At 51.7% G+C, this 21,196-nt stretch overlaps 8 protein-coding genes across 8 annotated transcripts; 2 read left to right on the top strand and 6 right to left on the bottom strand.

The window, feature by feature from the left end:
* Positions 1-107: 107 nt before the first annotated feature.
* Positions 108-1,498, bottom strand: AUEXF2481DRAFT_39618 (uncharacterized protein). The gene has a single exon (XM_013488765.1). The coding sequence runs from the start codon at positions 1,303-1,305 to the stop codon at positions 412-414; it is 894 nt and encodes a 297-aa protein (XP_013344219.1). The 5' UTR covers positions 1,306-1,498; the 3' UTR covers positions 108-411.
* A 470-nt stretch (positions 1,499-1,968) lies between these two features.
* AUEXF2481DRAFT_29185 (uncharacterized protein) lies at positions 1,969-3,203 on the top strand (the record flags this gene model as incomplete). The annotated part of the gene is made up of 2 exons (XM_013488701.1): positions 1,969-2,058; positions 2,109-3,203. 2 exons carry the CDS (start codon positions 1,969-1,971, stop codon positions 3,201-3,203), a joined length of 1,185 nt encoding a protein of 394 aa, XP_013344155.1.
* A 3,699-nt stretch (positions 3,204-6,902) lies between these two features.
* AUEXF2481DRAFT_4723 (uncharacterized protein) lies at positions 6,903-9,159 on the top strand (the record flags this gene model as incomplete). The annotated part of the gene is made up of 3 exons (XM_013488625.1): positions 6,903-7,186; positions 7,241-7,452; positions 7,508-9,159. 3 exons carry the CDS (start codon positions 6,903-6,905, stop codon positions 9,157-9,159), a joined length of 2,148 nt encoding a protein of 715 aa, XP_013344079.1.
* A 2,621-nt stretch (positions 9,160-11,780) lies between these two features.
* Positions 11,781-12,665, bottom strand: AUEXF2481DRAFT_29187 (uncharacterized protein; the record flags this gene model as incomplete). The annotated part of the gene is made up of 1 exon (XM_013488702.1): positions 11,781-12,665. The coding sequence occupies one exon, from the start codon at positions 12,663-12,665 to the stop codon at positions 11,781-11,783; it is 885 nt and encodes a 294-aa protein (XP_013344156.1).
* Positions 12,666-13,211: 546 nt separating this feature from the next.
* Positions 13,212-13,895, bottom strand: AUEXF2481DRAFT_4725 (uncharacterized protein; the record flags this gene model as incomplete). The annotated part of the gene is made up of 1 exon (XM_013488626.1): positions 13,212-13,895. One exon carries the CDS (start codon positions 13,893-13,895, stop codon positions 13,212-13,214), a length of 684 nt encoding a protein of 227 aa, XP_013344080.1.
* A 741-nt stretch (positions 13,896-14,636) lies between these two features.
* On the bottom strand, positions 14,637-15,536 carry AUEXF2481DRAFT_88569 (uncharacterized protein; the record flags this gene model as incomplete). The annotated part of the gene is made up of 1 exon (XM_013488848.1): positions 14,637-15,536. The coding sequence occupies one exon, from the start codon at positions 15,534-15,536 to the stop codon at positions 14,637-14,639; it is 900 nt and encodes a 299-aa protein (XP_013344302.1).
* Positions 15,537-16,333: 797 nt separating this feature from the next.
* On the bottom strand, positions 16,334-17,045 carry AUEXF2481DRAFT_687052 (uncharacterized protein). The gene has a single exon (XM_013488905.1). It carries the CDS (start codon positions 16,807-16,809, stop codon positions 16,342-16,344), a length of 468 nt encoding a protein of 155 aa, XP_013344359.1. The 5' UTR covers positions 16,810-17,045; the 3' UTR covers positions 16,334-16,341.
* On the bottom strand, positions 17,046-19,134 carry AUEXF2481DRAFT_687053 (uncharacterized protein). The gene has a single exon (XM_013488906.1). The coding sequence runs from the start codon at positions 18,800-18,802 to the stop codon at positions 17,282-17,284; it is 1,521 nt and encodes a 506-aa protein (XP_013344360.1). The 5' UTR covers positions 18,803-19,134; the 3' UTR covers positions 17,046-17,281.
* Positions 19,135-21,196: the final 2,062 nt, after the last annotated feature.

The raw sequence follows: 21,196 nt of genomic DNA on the forward strand, positions 1-21,196 counted from the left end.
ACGCGTGTTTGTCAAGGCCCCGCGTTTCTGCTGGAAGTCGCGTCTCGATTGTCATTTCCGCCCGATTCGGCTGATGCTGACGCTGCACTTCAACCAATCACACCGTCTGCCTCGCTCCACCTCGACCTCAATCGCGACCTCTATCTCTTGGATTACCGGCATGTGTATATCCTCGTGCGCTTCTAATTCATCGGAACATGTCAGGTGCAAGGCTATCACAGCCTATCTACCAGTACGTAACACTGCATGGTGTGTGAGAGCTAGTCAGGACGAGGTTCATTTGCATCAACATCGTCTTGTATGTCAAGAGGAAACCGGCTAGTCTAAGGACAGAAGCGAGGAAAAGGACAAAGGAAATCTATACTTTCAACGGCCAGATAGCCAGCGATCTATGGTCAACGAGTCTACTGCTTATGCGTCCATCTGCTGATACGCGTCCTGGCGCGCCACGAGCTTTTCTCCTTCCGCCATCTCTGCAGAGCGGCGATTCTTCAGCTTCTTGATCGCTCTGAGAAGTCTGCCAGGGTGTACAATGACAAATGCCCACATGAGGCCCGCCATTAATGCTGAGTCAAAGATGTAGAGATACACTTCTGAGTGTGCGATCGCACCATCAGCGCCTTCGACATATTCAGCGACACGAAAGATGTTTCTGACGCTCACCAGAACACTGGTCGCGTACATGACGCGCAAATGTCTGACCCAGTGGATGGTGTGGTGGACCGAGATTGCGGTAGGACGAGCATTCATGCGTCTGTGGAAAACCAGTGCCACGATGATGAAATACGCGAAGATGAAGATCTGGAGGATCAGACCAATGATCGTGACAGTACGGCCATTCTTCTGTGCCGAGGCTGAGATAGAGCACTGCATCCCTATACCGCCTATCTGGACCACAAAGCAGACAATGTCGAAAAACACGAAGACTTTCGACAGCCAACGTGGACGGATGAGAGTATGGTCTCTGTCCGAGTCCAAAGCAACGATAACTCTGCCTAGTGTCATATACATCGTGGCCGCGAGGAATATGGGTGCTGGCGTCAGGAGCAGAGCTTGTAGTACATATGCTTTGAAGTTGTTCTGATCGCTATGGCCCCAGAATCGACCATAAAGGCCACCAACCTCCATAATACCGCCAAGAATCATCGGGATGAAGAAGCATTGTCGTAGCTTGGGAAGATAGAAGATGTGGGCAATAGTCGCTACTCCAAAGATCCCCATGAAGGCGCCAGCAGCGGCGGCTGAGGGTGTGTAGGCATAAAGAATAAGGTGGTCGGGATCGATATTGCTCGGAGCGAGAGCCATGTTGTCTTTGAGATGAGATAATCCTGAGAAGAATTGAGTTGCGCTTTACTTGGTATATGCGACGAAGGAGAGCGATGCTTGTGATGGAATGATTCTGATAATCGAGGCATTGATTCTCTTAAGTATTCCCACCTTCTTCAATGCGTGTACCATACGGAGGCATAGTGGCTGTACATTCATCATCGCCCCGATAGCCAATAGCGTCGCACTTCTGGAAGGCGAGATATTCGCAATCACGCTGAAAACTACATTGAGCGTTGTGGAAAGCCTCAGGTGCGTATTTGAGCCCGTATGGTACACAGGGCTTACCACGGATATGATTACCGAGGTAAGCGCGCCCAGAATTTTGGCGCTTTCCTGTTTGACGGTGTCGCTGCCGAGACGTCAAGAAGGGCGAACGCATGCTTGTGAACATCTATAGAGCTTACTTTGGAAGCGCTCCCTCAGCTAAAATCGTGCACACGCGTCTTTCGTTATCTTTGGACACATCCTAAAAGTGGCAGACGTGGCCAGGGCTTGAGGAGATTCTTCTGGGGGTCGGCAAAGCCATGGGCTTCGTTATCTGACGCCGTCATTTGCGCGTTCGATCTTCGCTTGCGCATTTCCTCTTCCAAAAACTTTGACCTTGTTCAATACTATCCACCAGAACATTGGACATGCATCATGAGGGGCGGTCCAGTTGGAGAGCGGCAACGCAAAACCCACAAGAAGTCACGTGCTGGCTGTGATCAATGCAAGAAACGTCACTACAAGGTCTCTTTACTCAAGTGTCTGACATTGCTGTGTAGCTAACGTGAATACAGTGTGATGAAGGGAAGCCCTCGTGTGGTGGATGCGCTAAGAGAAAAGTCGAATGTAGCTTCACAACAGCTCAAAGTCCCGGTTCAGATGTCTCCGTCAATACCAGGGTATTCAACGCGATCTCGCACAACATCACCGAATACGATGGTAACTCTGAGTCGTCCCTGCCTATGGCGGATCTGGAACTGCTCCATCAATCCATGACTAGTACTGCGTACACCATAACACCGGACCACAAGCCAAACAAGGACGAAGGAAAACTGCCTCTACGTTTTGATTATCTAATGCATTCCACACTTGCACTGGCAGCACTACACCTATACTCGGAACAACCTCATCGGCTGGAGCTCCTATCCAGAGCAGCTTCTCATCAGCATGCTGCTTTGTCTCTTGTACGTCCTCACATCATAGACGGCACTCCTGAACACAGCCAAGCGATCTTGGGTTTCGCCGCCATCACTTCTATATTTGCGCTTGCTGAGCCTGCGTACGACCCCCGTGGCCTTGGATTGGTGCGTGATCCTGTGGATGAACTGCTTAATTCCTTCCATCTTGGCAGAGGCATCAAAACTATTCTTACGCAAAAATGGCACGTACTTCAGCACAATGAATCAATACAAAAAGTAGCCGTTCTTACGGACTACACGGCGCTCATACCGACATTGGACAACGTATATCCTGCATATCCGATCTTGCGTGGTGTCATATCGCAACATTGTCACGACGATGAAGCAGCTTCATGTCTACACGCTGCGCAGACCGTATTTCACTACATGGCAATCATGGAGGCGCACCACCAGGAAGTTCCTGGACCAATGTACATTCAGATGTGGCCTATCGATGTCAGCACAGTTTTCCTCGATATGCTGGCTGATCGTCATTCGATAGCTCTTATCGTACTGGCTCATTACGCGGCACTGATGAGGACGAGATCGAACACCTGGTGGCTTGAGCGATGGCCTTCTGCTTTGATCCAGCATATTACCATGATCCTAGATCCTAGTCTCATCGTCCATCTTGACTGGCCTAGAGACAAAGTCCTGCGATTGGACCAGACATTCCCGTCTCCAGTGGAGATGGACCTGGCCGTCGCCTGATGGAAGTCTTCAGGACATCACATCATGACTTCTGACGTCGTCATCTCGAGTTCAGGAACCGTCATGTCGTCCGACTGCTGCATTGTGACCCGTGACGACCATGTGGACAGGAGGCTATCTCGATATCTTACCTTCAACATAAGACTGCTGGACACCATATCCACTTTACGAAGATTCGTGGCCTGTTCTGTACTAAGTCTCGGGCATTGAGATGCGAGCTCCTGGAAAATAATCGGCCATCGGGTAATGCCTGATAGCGGTGGTTGTTACTTACAGCCAGAAAATTGTGTCCGATGCTCTTGACAGCCTTGTAAGCTATGTTGTTACTGTGTTGAAGACGGCGGCGCTTTTATGCTTGTTGGCATCGATGTGAGGAAACTCGTTCGCCGATAAATGTGACGGCGATCTTCGAAGGAAGAAGGCACTAGAAGGCTGCATGGTAAAGGCAGGAGATCTTGAAGCGATGGCTATCGCAGCGTCCACAGGCTGTGCCAAATCATGCGTCTCTATACTCTGCTCTTCAGATTCGTCCACCGGCTCGCATCAAACACGTGTGTCAGGGACTGGAGAATCACACTGTCAACATGTCAGACGATCTCAGGTATTGACAGCTTGACTCACAATTACAGAACTCAACATGACCGTCGCATCATGTTGGCGGTGACCAAGCATTACTCATAGGCGGACGAGTCGTCTGACAGCCCTAGACACATCTGCTTGGGGCGGGCCGCCCTGTGGTTTTTATGTTCACATCATGACGTCGCTCCAGACGAACTTCAAGACTTGAGATGATATCTCCACTTCCCGGGATATACTGGCAAACGGCTTTGTGCTTCACCATTACTTCAGAATGCCTGCTTCAGAGAGGTGTGGCTGAAGCCTTACAAGCTTTTTTCGAGGACACGGCAAGCCTCATCCGGTCGCAGCTGAACAAAACGGCAGGGAAGTTGTTTTCTAGAAGGCCACTGTTGCACACCCGGCCCCGGGGGCACCATATGGTATCTGCCGTTCTTGGGACTTCGTAATCGCTGTATAGGTGCGACAAGAGGGCTGAATCTGGATGACAGAATCGCGATGATAGCCTTCGAGGCAAGGCTGAGTTGTTGGCAGTGGAATGGTGGAAGAATATTCTAGCGTCGCCTTGACCAAAGTGTGAAACTTGATACCAAGCGCACTGATTTCCCAGTTCGGCACATGTGTATCTCGCCCTCGGAATACAAGCATCTGCTAAGAAGTCATGCACTGTGCGGAGTACAAAGATGCAGCCTATAGCAGCGAAGCAGTGCATCCATCTCAGTAATCTACCCAATAGAGTTCTGCTGAATCTACAGATCTCGTATCATAACTTAGCAACGTACATGGACTGACAGAGAAGTGCCAGACAAGGAAGGCTCGTGCCCTTGGCATAAGTACTTTTCGGGTACGGAGATGTTTCATCTTTCCAGCTGAACACTCCTTACAATGTACGAAATCAGTCTTCGCACCGTGGCACGCCATGACATTCGTCGTACCTCGAAACGCAGCAGGCGTCATGATTCACATGTGGCTTAGATCGGATACCGAATCATAGAAGATACCAGATCGAGAAGTCTACCTTGAGGTACCTTTTTCATGTCTCTGAGACTTGGGAGGAACCTCCGAGGTACAGAGAAGCGACGCTACGGTTATCTGAAGCAAAAATAGAAAGCCTACCTCCACTTACGTCCATGATTCATTTCGAGTCAGCCCGCCTCTAATAGAGACACAAATACTTCCTGTGATATGTCCACAGATATGCAGTTCAGTCATGCGAACACCTGTACTACTCGAGGTTGCTCTGCTATACTCCGGGGACGGACAATCATATATTGATTGCATGCAGATCTGGCGACCCTGGTCATCAAGAATGTGGTAGAAGGGTTCAGCCGGGGTGCCGGACGACAAAGCTCCGATGTCTCTGCGGCTCACCGCGCTAGTGTTTTGCCCCGACCGTTGGCATCCTCGAGCTCCTGTGGGTCGCAACGTTGAGAGCTCGTGCTGGCGGCGGGTGTTCCTGAGCGGTGCCTGCGTTTTCTTCAAGGATCGTCAAGCCACGAAAACAGGGGCCAGGGGGCCAAGACAAAGCACTTGCCGATCAGGTCAGCGAGCCAGTGTCCGAAGAGCGCGAACACCGGCAGAGTACGGCGTTTTCTGACGTGACGTCGGTCCAGCGCGCAGATAGAGGGGGGCAATCGAGACGAGCTAGGACGAGAATGGTGATACGGCCGATAAGCAATCGAGGTATCGACCGTGGTAAAGAGAAATAGCCGAACGTCGACGCAGCATGTCTGACAAAAAAAGTTGTCTGCGGCTCGTATGAACTGCATGTGGACGTTGTGCCTGAAAGGCTGTTGCAGAGAGCGTGGTCATCGATCGAGTGCTTGTCAGGAGGTAGGATGTGTGCATTTTTGGCATATAGGCCCAATCGTGCCGTACACGCGGTCGAGGACCGCCAAAGTAGAAGTCACAGACGTGATAGTGGGTTGCTATTCGTGAACTAGCAGGGCACGGGGATGGGTAACGCGAGTTGGTCGCCAAGGCAGCGAGATGGGTGAGCGAGTCGAGAAGGAGACAAGTTAACCTACGGCACGATACATTGGTGGCATGCAGGGCAGCTGCCGTCTCGCGACATCTGCGCCTGGCATTGGTAGAAAGGTCGAGGAGGATAGCGGATGGCGGCGGCAGGAGCAGAAGCAGGAGCAGGAACAGCAGCAGCTATTTACAGTGGTGGATCTTTTTGGACGTGTTCGTGTGCCTAAACTGCGCACGTTGGCTCTCGCAGGGCATAGTCTTGATAAGATGGATAGCAACAGTTGGCTTACGCTGACGCAGACAGAGGGGCGGGCGGGAACAAGAAGTCGACAGCAGCAAGAGGCACAAACGCCATGACGGCACGACGGAGCATCATAGCGGTCGGGCGATTGGAAGCGCACTTGGAGGAGCTTATGATAAACAGACGAGCGACCACGGGGCTCGTGGCCTAAAGCGGTATGGTCGGACAAGTGGGTCGTGCCTCGTGCGTTTCACAAACGTGATTCGCGCGGTTTTGGCGCTTGTGCTTGACTTTGCTCCGACTCGTCGAGGAAGCGTGGACTTGTGGAGTGTGGACCGTGGACCAGTCTCTCTCTCAAAGGGGGGAGGGCACGCTCTTCTCGTGTGTGTTTCGCCTGCCCAAAGCACTTTATCCTCGCCTTTCCCTTTGCAACATCTCTCTTTTCCTCTTTCTATTGCTCTGCTCCTGTGCGCCGCTTCATCACTCCCTTAAGCTGCGGTCTAATTCCACGCACATCCTATCCTTCCTTCCTTTTTTGCTTCTTGCACGCTCTTGCACTTATTTGCACTTGCACCTGCTCCACTGCTTTGGCCAGTCTCGGCAGACCGTCACTCCTTCCGGCTGTCAACACCTTCTCCTTCTTTGCAACAACAACAGGCTCCTTGCTTCCTTCCTAATCCGACTCTTTGACCACCCCGTGCCTTGTAATCCGCTGTTGCTCTCGGCATTGTCTCGATCGAGCACACGTTTTGACACGCAGACAAAGACTCCCAACCCTGCATCAGCCTCGGTCTAAATTGCCTGTCTCTTTGACCCTGCCCAGCTGCATCTGCCACTGGCGGCTCATAATCAACATCGACAACAAACTCATCCTTTAGAAGCCTTCTATAATCACAAACATATACATCATGGACTCCAAGGATATGGGCCCTATGGACTCGGCCTCGCCCGGCACCCCCTCGCCTGCGACTCCCCTTACCGCAAGTGGTTCTTCCTCAAGGAGGCCGCCGCGCAAGAGCACTCTCACCCAACAGCAAAAGAATCAGAAAAGACAACGCGCTACCCAGGACCAGCTCATCACCTTGGAAGTCGAGTTCAACAAGAACCCCACCCCCACTGCTGCTGTCCGGGAGAGAATTGCAGACGAGATCAACATGACCGAGAGATCGGTCCAGATCTGGTTCCAGAACAGGTACATATGCCAAAGTCCAAACAAAACATATCACAGCTTCTAACGCCATCACAGACGTGCCAAGATCAAGAACATTGCAAGAAAAAGCATTGAGAATGGCGAGGACTGCGAAAGCATTCCCGAGTCAATGCGTCGCCATCTGGCCATGCAAGCGCTTGAGTCTGGCAAGGGCTTCTTCCCCAACCTCGTGGGTCCCGGTGGTAACGGTTACCCTTACACTCCTGGCACTATGAGCCTCAACTCCGATGCAGGCACCGGAAAAGTTGGTATGTTTGAGATCCCTGTCTCTATATCTGTGACCATACGGCTAACCTTAAGCAGTCATCCAACACTTTGCATGCCGTTCTCTCTCAATTGGATCCTGGCGTAGAGTCGGTCAAAGTCAGATGGACCTGATCATCTTCTACTCGCCCGAAAAGGCTTGTGTCACGTACTACATCAACAACGACTCGGCCGGCTACAAGATTGAATACCCCTTCGCATGGATCAAAAACATCAACCTTGTCCAAGGCGAGATCACAAGCGCAGCTGAGGGCGCCTCCCAGAGGCTGGGCGCTTTGGTCGTCGAGCTGATCCGCCCGCCCAAGTTCTACATGGACAGCTCGGGTAGCGGCGGCTTCTACGAGTGCGGCGACTTCACTGAGGATCAGCAAGCCAGCAAGATCATGGTCCACCAGCTCGGTGGTCCCTCCAAGGCTCTCAGCGGCCAATTGGCCAAGCTTGTGTCGCTCGACTCGTTCCAGAACCGCCACACGATGCTTGATCCCACCCACTTCGCCATGGCTGCTGCCTCCGCTCCTGTCTCCCCTGTCAACTTCAGACCCGCGAGTCAGCCTAACCACTTGGTACACCCCCACTCGGGTGTCTTCCAGGATTCTGCCATGGGTCTCATGGGCCCTCCTGCTCCTCGTGGCCACAAGAGACAGCGCAGTCGCTCGGTGCCCGCCGCCATCGATCTCTCGATGCTCAGGAACAACCCTATGCCCTCGTTCCTCATTCAGCACGAGTCAAACGCCCCCGCTCAGCCCCTGCAGGACAACGCCATCTTCGCTCCCCAGCCTCAACATCACCACGGCTTCGCCACAGGTATGGGCCCTAACAACCTCAGTATTGATACCTCTGCCGGCTACGGCATGGACTTTAGACAGTTTGCTGGCCCCATGTCTGCCACCACCCTTAATTCTCCCAGTGACTTCGGCACTCCCGGCTTCTTCAACCCTGGTCCTACCAGTGATATGATGGCTCACTCAAATCTCAACACCCCCTACTCGAGCTCCTTCCTCTCCGTTGACCCTTCTGCTATGATTGGTACTAGTAACACCCCTGTCTCTTTCTCTAGCGGCGACCCGGTCATTGCCGACCAATCACCGCCCCTCAATGGTCTCGGACGCAACCACTCTGATGACATCTTCAGCACACCTGGAGGAGACAACGGCTTGAATGACGACGCTTTGTGTCTTTCTTCTGACGTCTACAACAAGTCGATGGGCATCGGATTCCACAGCCCTCTTCCTGACGAGCACATGGGTTTCGATTCGTCTTTATCAGAGGCACACTACGACTACAACTCGCCAATCCCTGCAAACAAGATGAACCTGCCCTTCCGCATGCCCAACGAGACGCCTTTGCACCAACAATCGCCTAACCCTGCACAGATGGCCATGCACCAGGATTCTGCTATTGCTTTCCAGTCGCCAACCCACATGGCTCATGTCGATCACGGCCACAACCTCTACCAGACACCAAAGGTGAACGGTGCTGGTATGTTCCAGGACAGCAAGATGTACCAATCGCCTGCTCAGATGCATGACTCGACGTTCTCAACTCCAGCTCACCATCCTTCTCACCTCCAAGGCCATGATGTATACCACAGCCCGAGCTTAGGTGCAAATGACCACCACAATCAACATGGAGAAGAGATTGACATGTCAAGCTTCGTGCATTACGGTACTATCGATCCTGCCAGTCTGTAAGCAAGCGTATGCGTCTTCCAGGCTACAGCCTGCTGGCAGGACTGAGCACTACATCCTCGAAGGGGTGATTGAGGCAACAAAAGAAACAGCCGCAGATGGGCTACGAGCTACATGAGAGAGTGAAGAGCCAAGATGCTCCCACTACTGGTGTTCGCTGGAAAATCTTTGATCACATTTATTTCCTTGTCTTTGCAATTTTCTTGAGTCGGACCATTTTGGGACAGGCGGCTATGTTTTGGTTCGGTCGGGGAGTTGTCCTTTCACTTTTCGCTTTCCTTCGATTCCTTGCTATACCCCCAGATATTTTGTCTTTTTTCCCCCTGCCAATCTCCATGGTTCGCGTTGCTTTGCAAAGCATTGCTCATTCAAAGCCAGCTCCATTACCTTATTTCTCCATCATTCTTCCCTTTCCTCTCGAGCACCGCATCGATAATTCCTGCGATCTCAGCATTTTTTGTACTAGTGCTCAAAGCACCGCTAGCATTGTAACATCGATCACGATCTCGACAGCTGTTGGACCGCTCGATTCGAGCGGACAGGAAGCAAACGCCTGCGGCCGGCCCCCTTCAACAAGAACGATAAGGGGGCGGCAGGGAGGCGTTATGCACATCCGTTTCGACACCTCGGGTGGACTCCTCTGTTAAGGTCGAGGATTTCTGATGACGCTTTTTGCTTCTGTTTGTTTCTTTGTTTTGGTTTCCGTTGTTTACACCTTTCCTTTGTTTAGTGTGTTTGGGAGGATGAGGAAGGTGTCCTCGGCGAATAATTGGTCTGATCAGGCGTTCCTTTTCTGTATTTGTAGTTGATCTAGCACACACACCGAAAGAGTCGAATCCGCTTCTATCCCCTTACGGCAAGGCTGGGTTCCTCCGAAGAAGATGGTCGTCTGATTCTTACAACTCTCAAAAATCACAAAGCAGTTATCCATTCACACAACCACCAAACATTCTAGACCTTCCCGATTTAGCCCTTCTCCGAACATTCCACATTGTATGCTTTTTCTGGCGATGGCTTTGCTTTGCTTTCCTCGGATGCTTGTCACTGCTTGCAGAAAGGGGGAAGCCAGAAACGGGTTTCAAGCACCCGTGCGTTTAACCTCATGCTTTTCGGATTCGTTTCAGGGGTTTAACGGTGGATTGGACATGCACTGAGGGAACAACGGTCTTTTACCGGCATCCAAGAAAGCACGGAATCGATAACCAGGATACCTCTTGAGGCTGAGATAAGTATTGCTAGAGCTGAGATAAGTATTGCTAGATCGAGGATATCTTTTGGAATGGAAGGAGAGATCGAAGATGAGTATGCGGGACTATGGCACGTGATTGGTACGTAGAAGGTAGGTACCTAGTTTGTAGTACTTGTAGCTGAGTATTATGGCTGCTTTGTTTGTTGTTGTTTAAGTACCGGCATATGTGCATGCATATGGTCGATCACCTGATTTCTTAGTAAACTTGGAACAAGATCTGATGATCATTTGGCTTGCATCTTCACTCTGTGACGATCGTTCAGTGAAAGTTGGTTATCATTGTACCTTTGCCAATGAGAATCTATGGATCAAAGTACGACTCGAGTCAATGAAGCTTAGACGTGGTCTCAAACGCAAGATAAGGATACTGACACATGCTGTGAGATATTCAAAAGTACGCGCTCCTCGAGGCATCTCGAGTGCTCGGAATAGGTCTTTCCTACATGTCCTTGAGCGCGACCCCGTCGAGAGTAAGGCAGAACTGAGCATATCACCAAGCGATAGCGTCGATTGCTGGGTGAGAAACAGGGCTTCCTGCTGGACAGCGGACACCTCGTCTGTAAGATGTACTTGATCATCGCTCGTGTGAGGTTTTCAGATATGCCAACCATACTCCCTGGGCAACTGCACGGCAAGAACAAGAGTGCTCCCAGCGATTACACGAGATATGGCCAAGTAGCTATGCCAGTGGAACTGCATTTGGAGCTGGAGAGGAAGGAGTAAATGAGACGAGGCATACTTGCTTCGCACCTGCCTCAATCAAGCACAATTACTGCTTCCTTTTTTGAACATACATGCACTCAGAACTCTAGCAAGTCTTGCATGTTCATCTACGATATACAGAACGCTGCTTATCGGCTCCATCGACCTCGCCACTGATCTTCTGCTGTGCATAGACTAAAACAAGAAAACATACATAGTCGATGATACTGTTCCTGCCCGTATGCACAGCCTTCCCTGGATGTTTGTTACCTTGCGATGTGCAAACTTTGCTGACTGTATGGTACCCCAAGTGCATACTGCTAGCATATGCCAGTCAGTGTAGATAAAACATGAGAGCATTAGACATCGCGGGTAAATGTCCACCTGGTTAACTAATCTAGAACTTTGACGTGATCATATGGGCACAGGAAGCACGTTGATTGACTCGGTTGAGCCGAACTTGATGAAGAATTCGCTAATGGAGTATTCCTTGTTGATAATAAATAAGGACCAAGAAGATCAAAGATGCAGAAAGCGCATATAATGCAATCCATACGCCATGGCCATGCTCGAAGAAGAATAACAAGAATAGAAGAAAAAAGGGGTATGTAGGGATGCAGCCATGGTTAAGAGCAGCAAGAGTCTAGACTTGGAAACGAGGGGACGACATGTCCTACCAGTCGATTGCCCAAGTGCCCGCCGTCTTCCAAAACTCCTCGAGGACTTGTCTCAATGCAACATTGGGCCTCAGGTCTCTAGCCGTCAGAGGTTCTCTGGTCAGCGGGTCGGTAGGGTTGTTCTTGAGATGCTCCAACAGTGTAGATCTCTCATAGCTGTGCCCTGTTCTTGTTATGACGGGATCATGCATGATTTCGAAACTGATTGTGTCCACCAAGTAGTCTGGAACCTCCCTAGGTTGATGATTTTGAGGGTCTGCCAGTGCAAATACAGTCTTTAGCTCGTCGATCTTCTTCTGATGTGTGTCTAGCGTCTCTGCACGTCGTTCCTGGGCCTCCACTACACCGATTCGGGATTGTGATAGGGCGATTTCAATGTCTTGAAGATCATTGCGTTTGTTTGTCTCGAGAGATTCCTCCAGCTCTGCCAGGATATCACCTCTTTTCCGTCTGCGATCACGTTCGCGAGCAGCAAACTTTTCTTTCTTGCATTTGAGGACCAGTTCGGAGAGCGAGGGCAAGGCGGCGCTGGCTTTGTTTGCTTCGGCAGCAGGAGGATGCATGGCTTGATTGTATGCCGTCAAGGCGGAAGAGAGAGCCTCATTAGGGTGGTGAAGAGCCAGTTGTGCCTGGGCGAGGTAGAAGAAGGACTTGAAGTTGAAGGCGTTCCGAGGAGTCAAGTCTATGCTTATGAGACAGTCGTCGATGACGCCTTGCCATCTTTGGAGACGGATACGGGCAAGGGCGCGATTGGTGAAGAGCAAAGGGTTGCGAGAGTACTTTGTGATTGCGGCCGTGTATTGCTCCTCGGCGGCAGCGTAGTCGCCTGCCTTGAATAGATCGTTGCCTTGTTGTTTCAATTTCTCGGCGATATGAGCCATGTTTGGCGGCTTGGGTGAGGTGAACCGTGACTACGCCCGACCTGTCGCACCGAGCATGAGCGACTACTTGCAAAGTGATCGAGTAGCCGCAGCTCGCATGTTGGTATGCTCCTCGAATCTTCTAGCGCTCCGGAAGCGGCAGCGATATGTCATCGGACCTTATCTCCGCATATCCGCACGCGACACGCACGGACCCTCAAGCTGTATACCGGTGACGTTCATTCTTCACTCCTATCACTCCATGCTCACCGACAAGCGAGTGGACCGCAAAAGAGGAGAAAGAGATGTTTTGTTTGATTTCTCCCGTTGCCATAAACGCAGCAATAAAGATGCCACTGTCCTGACTTGTCTAACCTTGTTTGCCCGGTATGCCCGCCATCATAATCATGCTCATAATCTCGTTTGTCCGTCGTAGTGAAAGCTACCTAGCCTTCACAGCAAGCCAAAAGCCTAGCATCCCCACTGCATTTTATCTCCTGGTATAACGTCGTTCTTTGGTGTCATCGGAATTCAAGCGCGCCTGTCGTCACTTCTAGTGACACCTGCTCAATCGAGCCCAGGACCTTCGGAACTGGATGCCATTTCGGACATCTCATCGTCATCTGTAGAAGTTGAGCCTCTTCTCTTTTCACGCTTGAAAGTAGCAGACTCGTCGGCCAGCAGCTCATTCACTTCGTCGTGCATGTGAGTAATAGTAGGGACCTCGCCCTTCATACAGCCAAAGCGGACTCTCTTCTTAGACGTCATGAGAGGACTGATAGCATCGAAGATCTTCATCTTGTAGATGGGCGTATGCGAGAAATGTTTACGCACATTCTTCTTGAGGCAACCAAAGCGAACACGCTTTCTGGGAGGGCTGGACGACGGCGACGGAAGCGCGGACTCTGCTGTCTCGATGTCGACCACTTCGTCGCTGAAGCTAACACGGTGTGCTTGGATCTGGTCGGGTGCTGGAATTTCAACTACACTGACTTTGCTGTTGAACCGAACTCCTCTGGTGTTGGCGGGTTTTCTGTGCTTGTCCGATGAGACAGGAGAGTCCAGCGCGTCGGAGAGGTCAGAGAGATCAAGAGACGATGACATGCTGGCGGAGTTGTTGATGAAGTTGGTAATCATGTTTGATTCGTTGCGCGTTTCCTGGATGTGACGAAGAATTGCAGGTAGAAGAAATTGTCTGCGGCGAGCACTGCTCGGCGAATGCGCACGTTGAAGGGTGATGTTGGGTGCCATTGCCTTTTTGTCGGAGAACGTGATGGGTGGTGCGCGGTATGAGCGTTGGCGTGACGTGGTTAGTGTTGTATGGAAGCTCAGACAACGAATGGAGCAAAATGCGGTAAGAAGGAATCAGAAGCGCACATCATATGTGAATGCTTTTGCGCGGGCGAGTCGACAATAACAAACTGCTAGTTGAGTGTGGCAGAAAGGGAAGTATCGAGAAGCTCAAGGTGAACGTCTTCAAAGCTGTCACTCATTGGCCGCAGATCGGTCAGCCGAAAAGCGTCCGCAAATCAGAGAGGCTTCTTGATGGATGAGAGCACAGTCTGGACAGCATACAAATAGAAACAAGAACATCGCAAGCATCTATAACCGTTTGCGTGCTTCAGCCTTGCTATGTTTGTTACACTGCCCCTGGTTCGACCTCATGGCCCCTCCCCACGGCTGTCACCTCGTCAGACACACAGATGGTGGATAGTGACGAAAACCTCCTTGGAAGTTGCACAAAACACACGTTGAGGTCAAAGTAGTGGTGCGCTTGAAATCACCTGCTTCCCCTAGTGATGTCCTGTACAACAGCGGTTAGTACCTACAGCATATCATACACTATTTGTTGGTTGAGCAGGTCCCCGGCACGGAGTACTAAATTGTCGTTCTCTTCACTTCTACGTCACTAACAGCACGACACTGGCTTCCTACAGCTTTCAGCATGCAGAACCTGCCTGAAGTCGTCTGTTCCAATTGACTGCTTTTTGCTCATGCGAAACCAAGAGCTATCCAACTCGCACCAGCAGCGTACAGCGTACTGTCCTCAAACGTCTTCAAAGACCAACGGAATCCTTGTGTGTCGATATCGCGTACGTCAACAGCGACCCTTAAGTCGGCGTTGCCTGCCATATCAATCATGTTCAGCGCGCACAAGACTGTCGGAGCAGGTCTATGCGACTTGAACGCCCCCGCCTCAAACTTGACTTGCGATTTGGTCTCGGGTATCGGATTGCTCCAGCTCCTGACGTCCCCTGTTTGGAAGCTTCCTGCTTGTACATAGCGTTTGCGTTTCGGAAATGCGATCCAGCACATTGCGCCTCCGAAGAGGAGACTGTCTCCCCAAGTGTCGATATGGGCAGTGAACCCGGTGCGGCTAATATTAGTCGCATAGGCTCTTATGCGATAGTTCCTGTCGCCACTGGCCATGTCTATCCGGTTCAGCCAGCAGATGATATCGCAGTCCTCCTTGAAGGCCTGGGGAAAGGTGAAGTTTCGCGAGTTCTCTTGTTGTGCCCCCCTCTTGCTTGCTCCATGGTTCGCGGGAAGGTCATGTGTGTCGAACTGACCGAACAGGCAGTCTTTAGCGTTGGCCTTGTGCTCAATCCACGTCGCGCTCGCCGAATATAGTATCGATCGGTCGCCCCAGGTCTCCAGAGTTATTCGAAACGAGTCTGTGGTGATCTTGTCTGCCACCAAGTTCGCTCTAACAGGTGCCTCTGACGACAGGTCAAGTGATCTAAATCCAGCTGCCAGATTCGGTGGCTCCTTGTAGTGGTTACGAGGTAAGGAAACGATGCGCGAAGTTGACTTGCAAGGCTTCGACCGCGGCCGCACCTCCTCCGTGGTGAAAATGCCAGTATCCGGACAAGGGGTGTCAAGGTGTACCATAATGATGAGTGTTGTTCGTCTGCGGTCGCAAAGTAGAGGGTAAGCTCACAAGGGTCATGGGTTGCGAAAGACGAGGGAAACTATTGCCAATCGAGTTGGACGCATCGACGACGTGCTGACGCCGTCGCATCCACTTAACTACCTGGGTGCTTTCACTCAAACCGCTGTACTTTCAACTTCCAATGATATCGTTGTGCATGGAGAAAGACTTGCACTGGCCGAGTTTCAACATGATCTACTTCGAGTCGGCAATACTTGCTTGATCTTCGTCTGACGTCAATCGGGTTCCAGGAACTTGGAAGTGATGAAAGACGGGACGAAGGCATCTGGAACAACAAGGTAGAAACAAGGCCAAAGAGGATCAGTTTCGTAGGTGCTGAACTTTGTCAAGTCTGCCCTGCCCTGTTCTCGCGACAGGGAAGAGAAACAGATGGCGGAGACACGCTCTACCGAGGTCTAAGTCGTGTAAATGGGAGAGCGTCCTCAACGGCGAGCCTCACTGTACACAGCTCAGCCTGCCCGTATCTGTCTTGCGTGCCTACAAAGTTGAGAGCCGACGGGTTTTGATGCAGCATGCACGATGTCGGAAGATGGAAGCTGGAGCTAGGGCTCGAGAACAGAAGTCAAGGAAAGCAAGGTTTGCGCAAAGCTATTATGGTATACCGTTGGCCGCTCCCGAAACCCAAACCCAGAAAATTGAAAGAACCCATCCTTGATCGAAATCGCAACATGTTAATCGTGAAAAGGGAGATCGAAATGCAGCCAAAGGGACTGCGTGGTAGAGCCTGACTTGCCAGGTTTCTGATCACTTCTCCTCATTCTTGCCGCCGAAGAAGCTGCCCATGTAGCTTCCTGCGCCCTTTGCGCCCTCGCTGACCTTGCTGGCGCCAGCTTGTGCGTTGTCACTCATGGCACCTGCGTAGCTGCCGCTATCGTCCTTGCCTCCTCTTTCGGCACGGTTGATGCCCTCCTTGGAGATGTGGTCACCAACAGGTTGTAAAAGTCCACCTTGACCGATCTGTCCGGCTGCGAGATTGTTCACGCCATCTTGAAGGTTGTCGACTTGTTCGTTACCAGTGATCTTGCTCTTGCTAAGCTGATCTGTTTGGAATATGTTAACATGGTGTTTGAACAAGTCGCACAGCGAATAGACGGTACCTTTGGTAGCATATGAAGCTTTGTTGTCTTTGGTGAAGTAATAGAGGACGTTGTCTTCAACCCAAGGCATCCAGTTCTCGTACTGCTGGTTGTATTGCTTCTTTGACCACTCCATCTTGTTTGAGGTAGGTTGTGGGGTTGGGTGTAGAAGTTGGTCGTGGAATATGGATAGCAAAAGTGCACTGGAGATGAAACTGCAGAAGCCGAGATATCTTTTGTTCTTGTATCACAAGGATAACAGGTCTTAAAGAATTGTTGATCACACATCCAAGCAAACTGATATCAGCTCTTTCACATGCTCTGCCGCTTCCCTGCACAGTGACGTGGGCTGGCACCCGTGATGTGCGTCACGCTCAGCCACCCAGAAACCTGGGCTGGTCGCTCATGATCTTCGCGGTCGCACTTGAAACTCACGAATCGGCAACTATTCGCGTGCAATGATTTAAGGGAAATCATGGTGTAGTGTCGTTTTTTCGTAGTTAGCTTGACGAGAAATTTGGCCATATTTGTGCAAAACGGCTCAAGCTCTACATATGTATCTAGAAGAGAACAAGAGAAGAAGATGTCGCAGGAAGCCATTAGCTTTGTCATTCTACGACAAGATTCCGTCTTCTGGAGAGACTGCTCGTGCGGACAGGCTCGCTACCAATTCGAGGACTCAAAGGGGAATATTGCGTCAAGCTTGCAATACGGCGCCTCTTAGGCACGTACTGGCTCTCTTCGAGCTGCATCGCAGCACGACGCTCCAAGATTCGTCTCGTTGCCTCTGAATGAGAGGATGTTGATCCGTATTGGCTACCTTCCGCTGGCATCACTGCATTCGCACGACGCGCCGCTAGAGTCTCGCGCAGACTGGGAGAGTGTTGAACGCCGCTACCATAATCTGTTCTGCGCGTAGAGGATTGTCTCATATGTCCGAGTTCTGTCATGGCGCGAGAGGGGGCACGCGAAGGGACTTCCAGGGGAGCCTCGTCCTCTGCCTGAGAGTGTCCCGAGTTTTGCATGCTAGTTCCTGGACGATTGTAACGTGCAGCGTAATCAGTCTGGTCATGACCTGGTGACAGTTCCTGGCCTAGGTATGGATCGTGCGCCTCGAGCGGGCTGGTGCTGATGGTATTGCCCAAGCCTAGGCCAAGTAGACTACTCCTTCGATTGTCGAGACGACTCATAGACCTTGTTGGTTCGGTCCTCAATTGAAGATCCTGTGGACCCAGGCTGGCTCGTCTGGCGTAGCGCGACGATGGTGTTTCCGATTGCATGTGGGATACGTCCATAGGGGAGACTTTGGTGGCAGGGCTTGCAAGATCAGATCTACCCTCGCAGAGCGCAATACAAAGATCAGTCAGGTTCCTGCACATACTGTCGGCCTTTCTCCTGATATGCCTATCAGATACTGTGGCGCCATTGACCATGGATGCAGCCGTGAAAGCAGTGCCCTGGGGTCCACCGCTGCCTGTCATGGCTGCAAGTGCCAGTGCATCGGTAGCAGTTGCCTCCAGAGAACGATAAAGTTGTGTGCTGAGTACGTTCTTGGCCTTTCCAAGAGCGCTATGTAGTAAAGGATGGATGTTAGCGGTGGACAAGCCGGGAGTATTCGCATCAGCAGGTACACTGCTTTGTTTCCTAGCGTGTTTCGGCGAGGAAGATATAGTAGTCGGTGCTGTGGTAGCTGTACGAGGACGCTCGAACGAGTGATTTGTGACATTTGCAGCAGAAGGTGACTGCTTACCTCCAATCTCGAGACTACGGATTCGAGACTTGAGGTCATCTAGTTCGTCCCAGACTGTAGACGGAGCATTAACAGAATCAACGGATTCACTCTCTGCATTGGATCCTTTGCGAGCAGTTGGAGCGGGAGACATGGTCGGCGTAATGAGACCCTGGGCAAGTCGATCGGAGAGGCTGGAGAGATTTCGGGACGTGGTCAAGGGCTCGTAGGCTTTGCCGACGCGATACATGCGACGCTGTCTCGGTATGGCGTCCGAGATGGGGCCCGTTGGACGCTTTGAAGGGAACTTGAGCACATCGGGAGAGGCGTTCCACTCGCGAGCAGCGGCCTCGAAGGACGAAGAGGTGGTCGTTCCAATGGCATACCGGGGCTTGCGCATAGACGCACGCAGCGAGGGAGTACGTTGGCCGTGGTCTGCAGTCTGGGCAGGGCTCGGGGAGTGTTGGGCACGCAGCTCGGCCAGCCTCGAGGCATTGAGGCTCTCGTTGGAGGGAGCGCGTTCTCGCACGTTCAATGGCTTGCGCAAGGGCACTGGGACTGCATAAGCGTGGATTGGGCGACGGAGTGGTCGGTCGTCGTCGTCGTCGTCGTACCTTTGTCGGGAGCGTCCATGGCGAGGCTCAAAAACAGATCGTCGCTGGGATTGGCCGTCTGGCGCATCCTGGACACGCTTACCCTTCTACTTTGGCTTCCGCGGTCATGATCGTTGGTCGACATTGTCGGACGACGTGATCATAGGGGCATTCTTCTAAAGGACTTTCCTCTTTTCTGTGGAGGGCTGCCCGCCTAATGTGCGCCCTGAGGTTGTGTTTGTGTTTGTTTCCCTCTCTATTTCCTGCCTCTTTGAGCGCAAGCTCTTCCGACAGCAATGTCAAACTTTTGACGCGTGCAATCAATCGACGCTTTGGTTTGGAGAGGCTATGACGGAGCGGCAGCAATCGGGCGCGACGTGATTAGGGCGACAGTCGGAGGTTACGGTGGTGAATAGCAGCTACAACAACAGTAGGGGGATGGCGTGCGTAACAGTGTCGCAGGTTTGGCCATGGCTTCCACTTCCACTTGCACGCGGAGACCCGCTGCGGCGCTGCCAAACCAGCCACCCCTGGCCAGAGAGACTTCTGCCAACCTCGACAAGCCGTGCTTAACCTCGAATTTGCCAGCCCTCTGCCATAGCAACAGACGACTATTGTGCCGCCCTCATGTACTAAATCTGGTCGCTCCTCTAGGTGCGCTGCAAGTTCTAAGCAGAGAAACGGAACGTGCCTGCGCTCGTCGTCTCTTCGACCTTCTGCGAGCTTGCTTAGATCTCGAAAATCATCATGCCTTCTTACAGCAGCTCTCGCTCCGCACCATCATCATGAAAGAGAGTGCATCACGGGCGCTCATCGAGATTCTTCGAAACTCGCTTCTTGCTTCTTGCTTCTCGCTTAGCCCTAGTCCTAGTCCTTCCTCGTGTGCTGACACGCCGAGAAGTGTCACTTGTGTTTGCTGTTACAAAAGTCCATTTCACCCCGGTCTACATGCTTCGACTCCTACAGACAGTGGGAAAAGTAATCTGCGGACCGTTTGCGCTGCAGGTGAGCAGATGCACATCATGGTCTAACAAGCCATGCATGGAGAGAGAGAGGCTCGGGCGACTTGCCCGCAGACCTCGTGTCGAATTAGAAATCAATCCTCGGTGCCGTTGGCCTAAACTCGCTACATTGGTACACGAGGCGGCGCTGGGTACATCCTCATTATATCGATCCTCTCAATAGACAAGACACGACGCGCAAACAGCATTTTCTTGCGATGACCGGGTCAGTCGTCATCGAGATAGATTGCAACAGCGTGGTCGGCGTTTCAGCATCTTGACGAGCTGGCAAAAGTACTCGACACGCTGAAACTTAGCGGCACAGAAAAGTCAACAAGCAGCTGGGGCTAAGGATTAAAAATAGCATCACCCTTGGCGTCCATTCCAGAGGACCGTCACAACCGTTTCTGTCTGGTCCTGCCACCATCTCTCTCTCCTCTCCCAAGCGCGCGCAGGTCGGTTCTGGCCGGATTCTGATCTCTTTGCCCTTTGTCCCTTTCTGCTCTTTCCTTGACCAAAAGCACCTAATACCACATCACCTATTCTGCTTTGTGCCAATAACAAAAGCGATCCTGACGCTGCTCGCGCGACAAAGTTCCGACTCCTCGATCCAGTTCGACCGCGCCCGGAATAGCCTTGCTTCTTTGTTCGCTCCTTCCTAGCCCGCTCTCACTCTTACCATACGCATTCGACCTTCAACATTGTGCCTTCCCCGAGAAAGCTTCAGACTTGATCCTCCTATCTCTCCGCGACCGCCGTTAGCCAGTACAGTTTCGCATCAAATTGCAGTTTCCACTTTAGAGACGATAACTGCCGGCGCGTCTTCCAAGACCTATCCTCCTCCTCATCATCCTCTCAACCGCCAAACTGCTCCTCGTGCAGTCCTTAACATCATAACCAAAGTCGAATGAGAACAAAAAACACCTGGTGCCATCTAAGATAAGCCTTACAATCCGCGAAAACACTGGCTCTCAGACCTTACTTGCAACACGCCGACTGGACTCGAGCCCATAAGACCTGGTATGTATAATTATCAACTACTTGCACTCTGCCCTGTACAATAGCTTCTTGTATCCTTCTTCATGCTGAACTGCGGGCGCTACTGCACTCAATGCGGCCGCTGCATGACCCCAGCGCGGCTACAGGCCGCTTCATAACATGATTGGCCAAGCACACATGTAGATTTTGTGAAGCGCCTTG

This window comes from Aureobasidium subglaciale (genome assembly GCF_000721755.1).
Source record: "Aureobasidium subglaciale EXF-2481 unplaced genomic scaffold scaffold_9, whole genome shotgun sequence".
Taxonomy (NCBI): Eukaryota; Fungi; Ascomycota; class Dothideomycetes; order Dothideales; family Saccotheciaceae; genus Aureobasidium; species Aureobasidium subglaciale.

Coding starts and splice junctions, on each gene's coding strand:
- AUEXF2481DRAFT_39618 (XM_013488765.1), bottom strand. CDS start 1,305: ATGGCTCTCGCTCCGAGCAATATCGATCCCGACCACCTTATTCTTTAT.
- AUEXF2481DRAFT_687052 (XM_013488905.1), bottom strand. CDS start 16,809: ATGGAGTGGTCAAAGAAGCAATACAACCAGCAGTACGAGAACTGGATG.
- AUEXF2481DRAFT_687053 (XM_013488906.1), bottom strand. CDS start 18,802: ATGCGCAAGCCCCGGTATGCCATTGGAACGACCACCTCTTCGTCCTTC.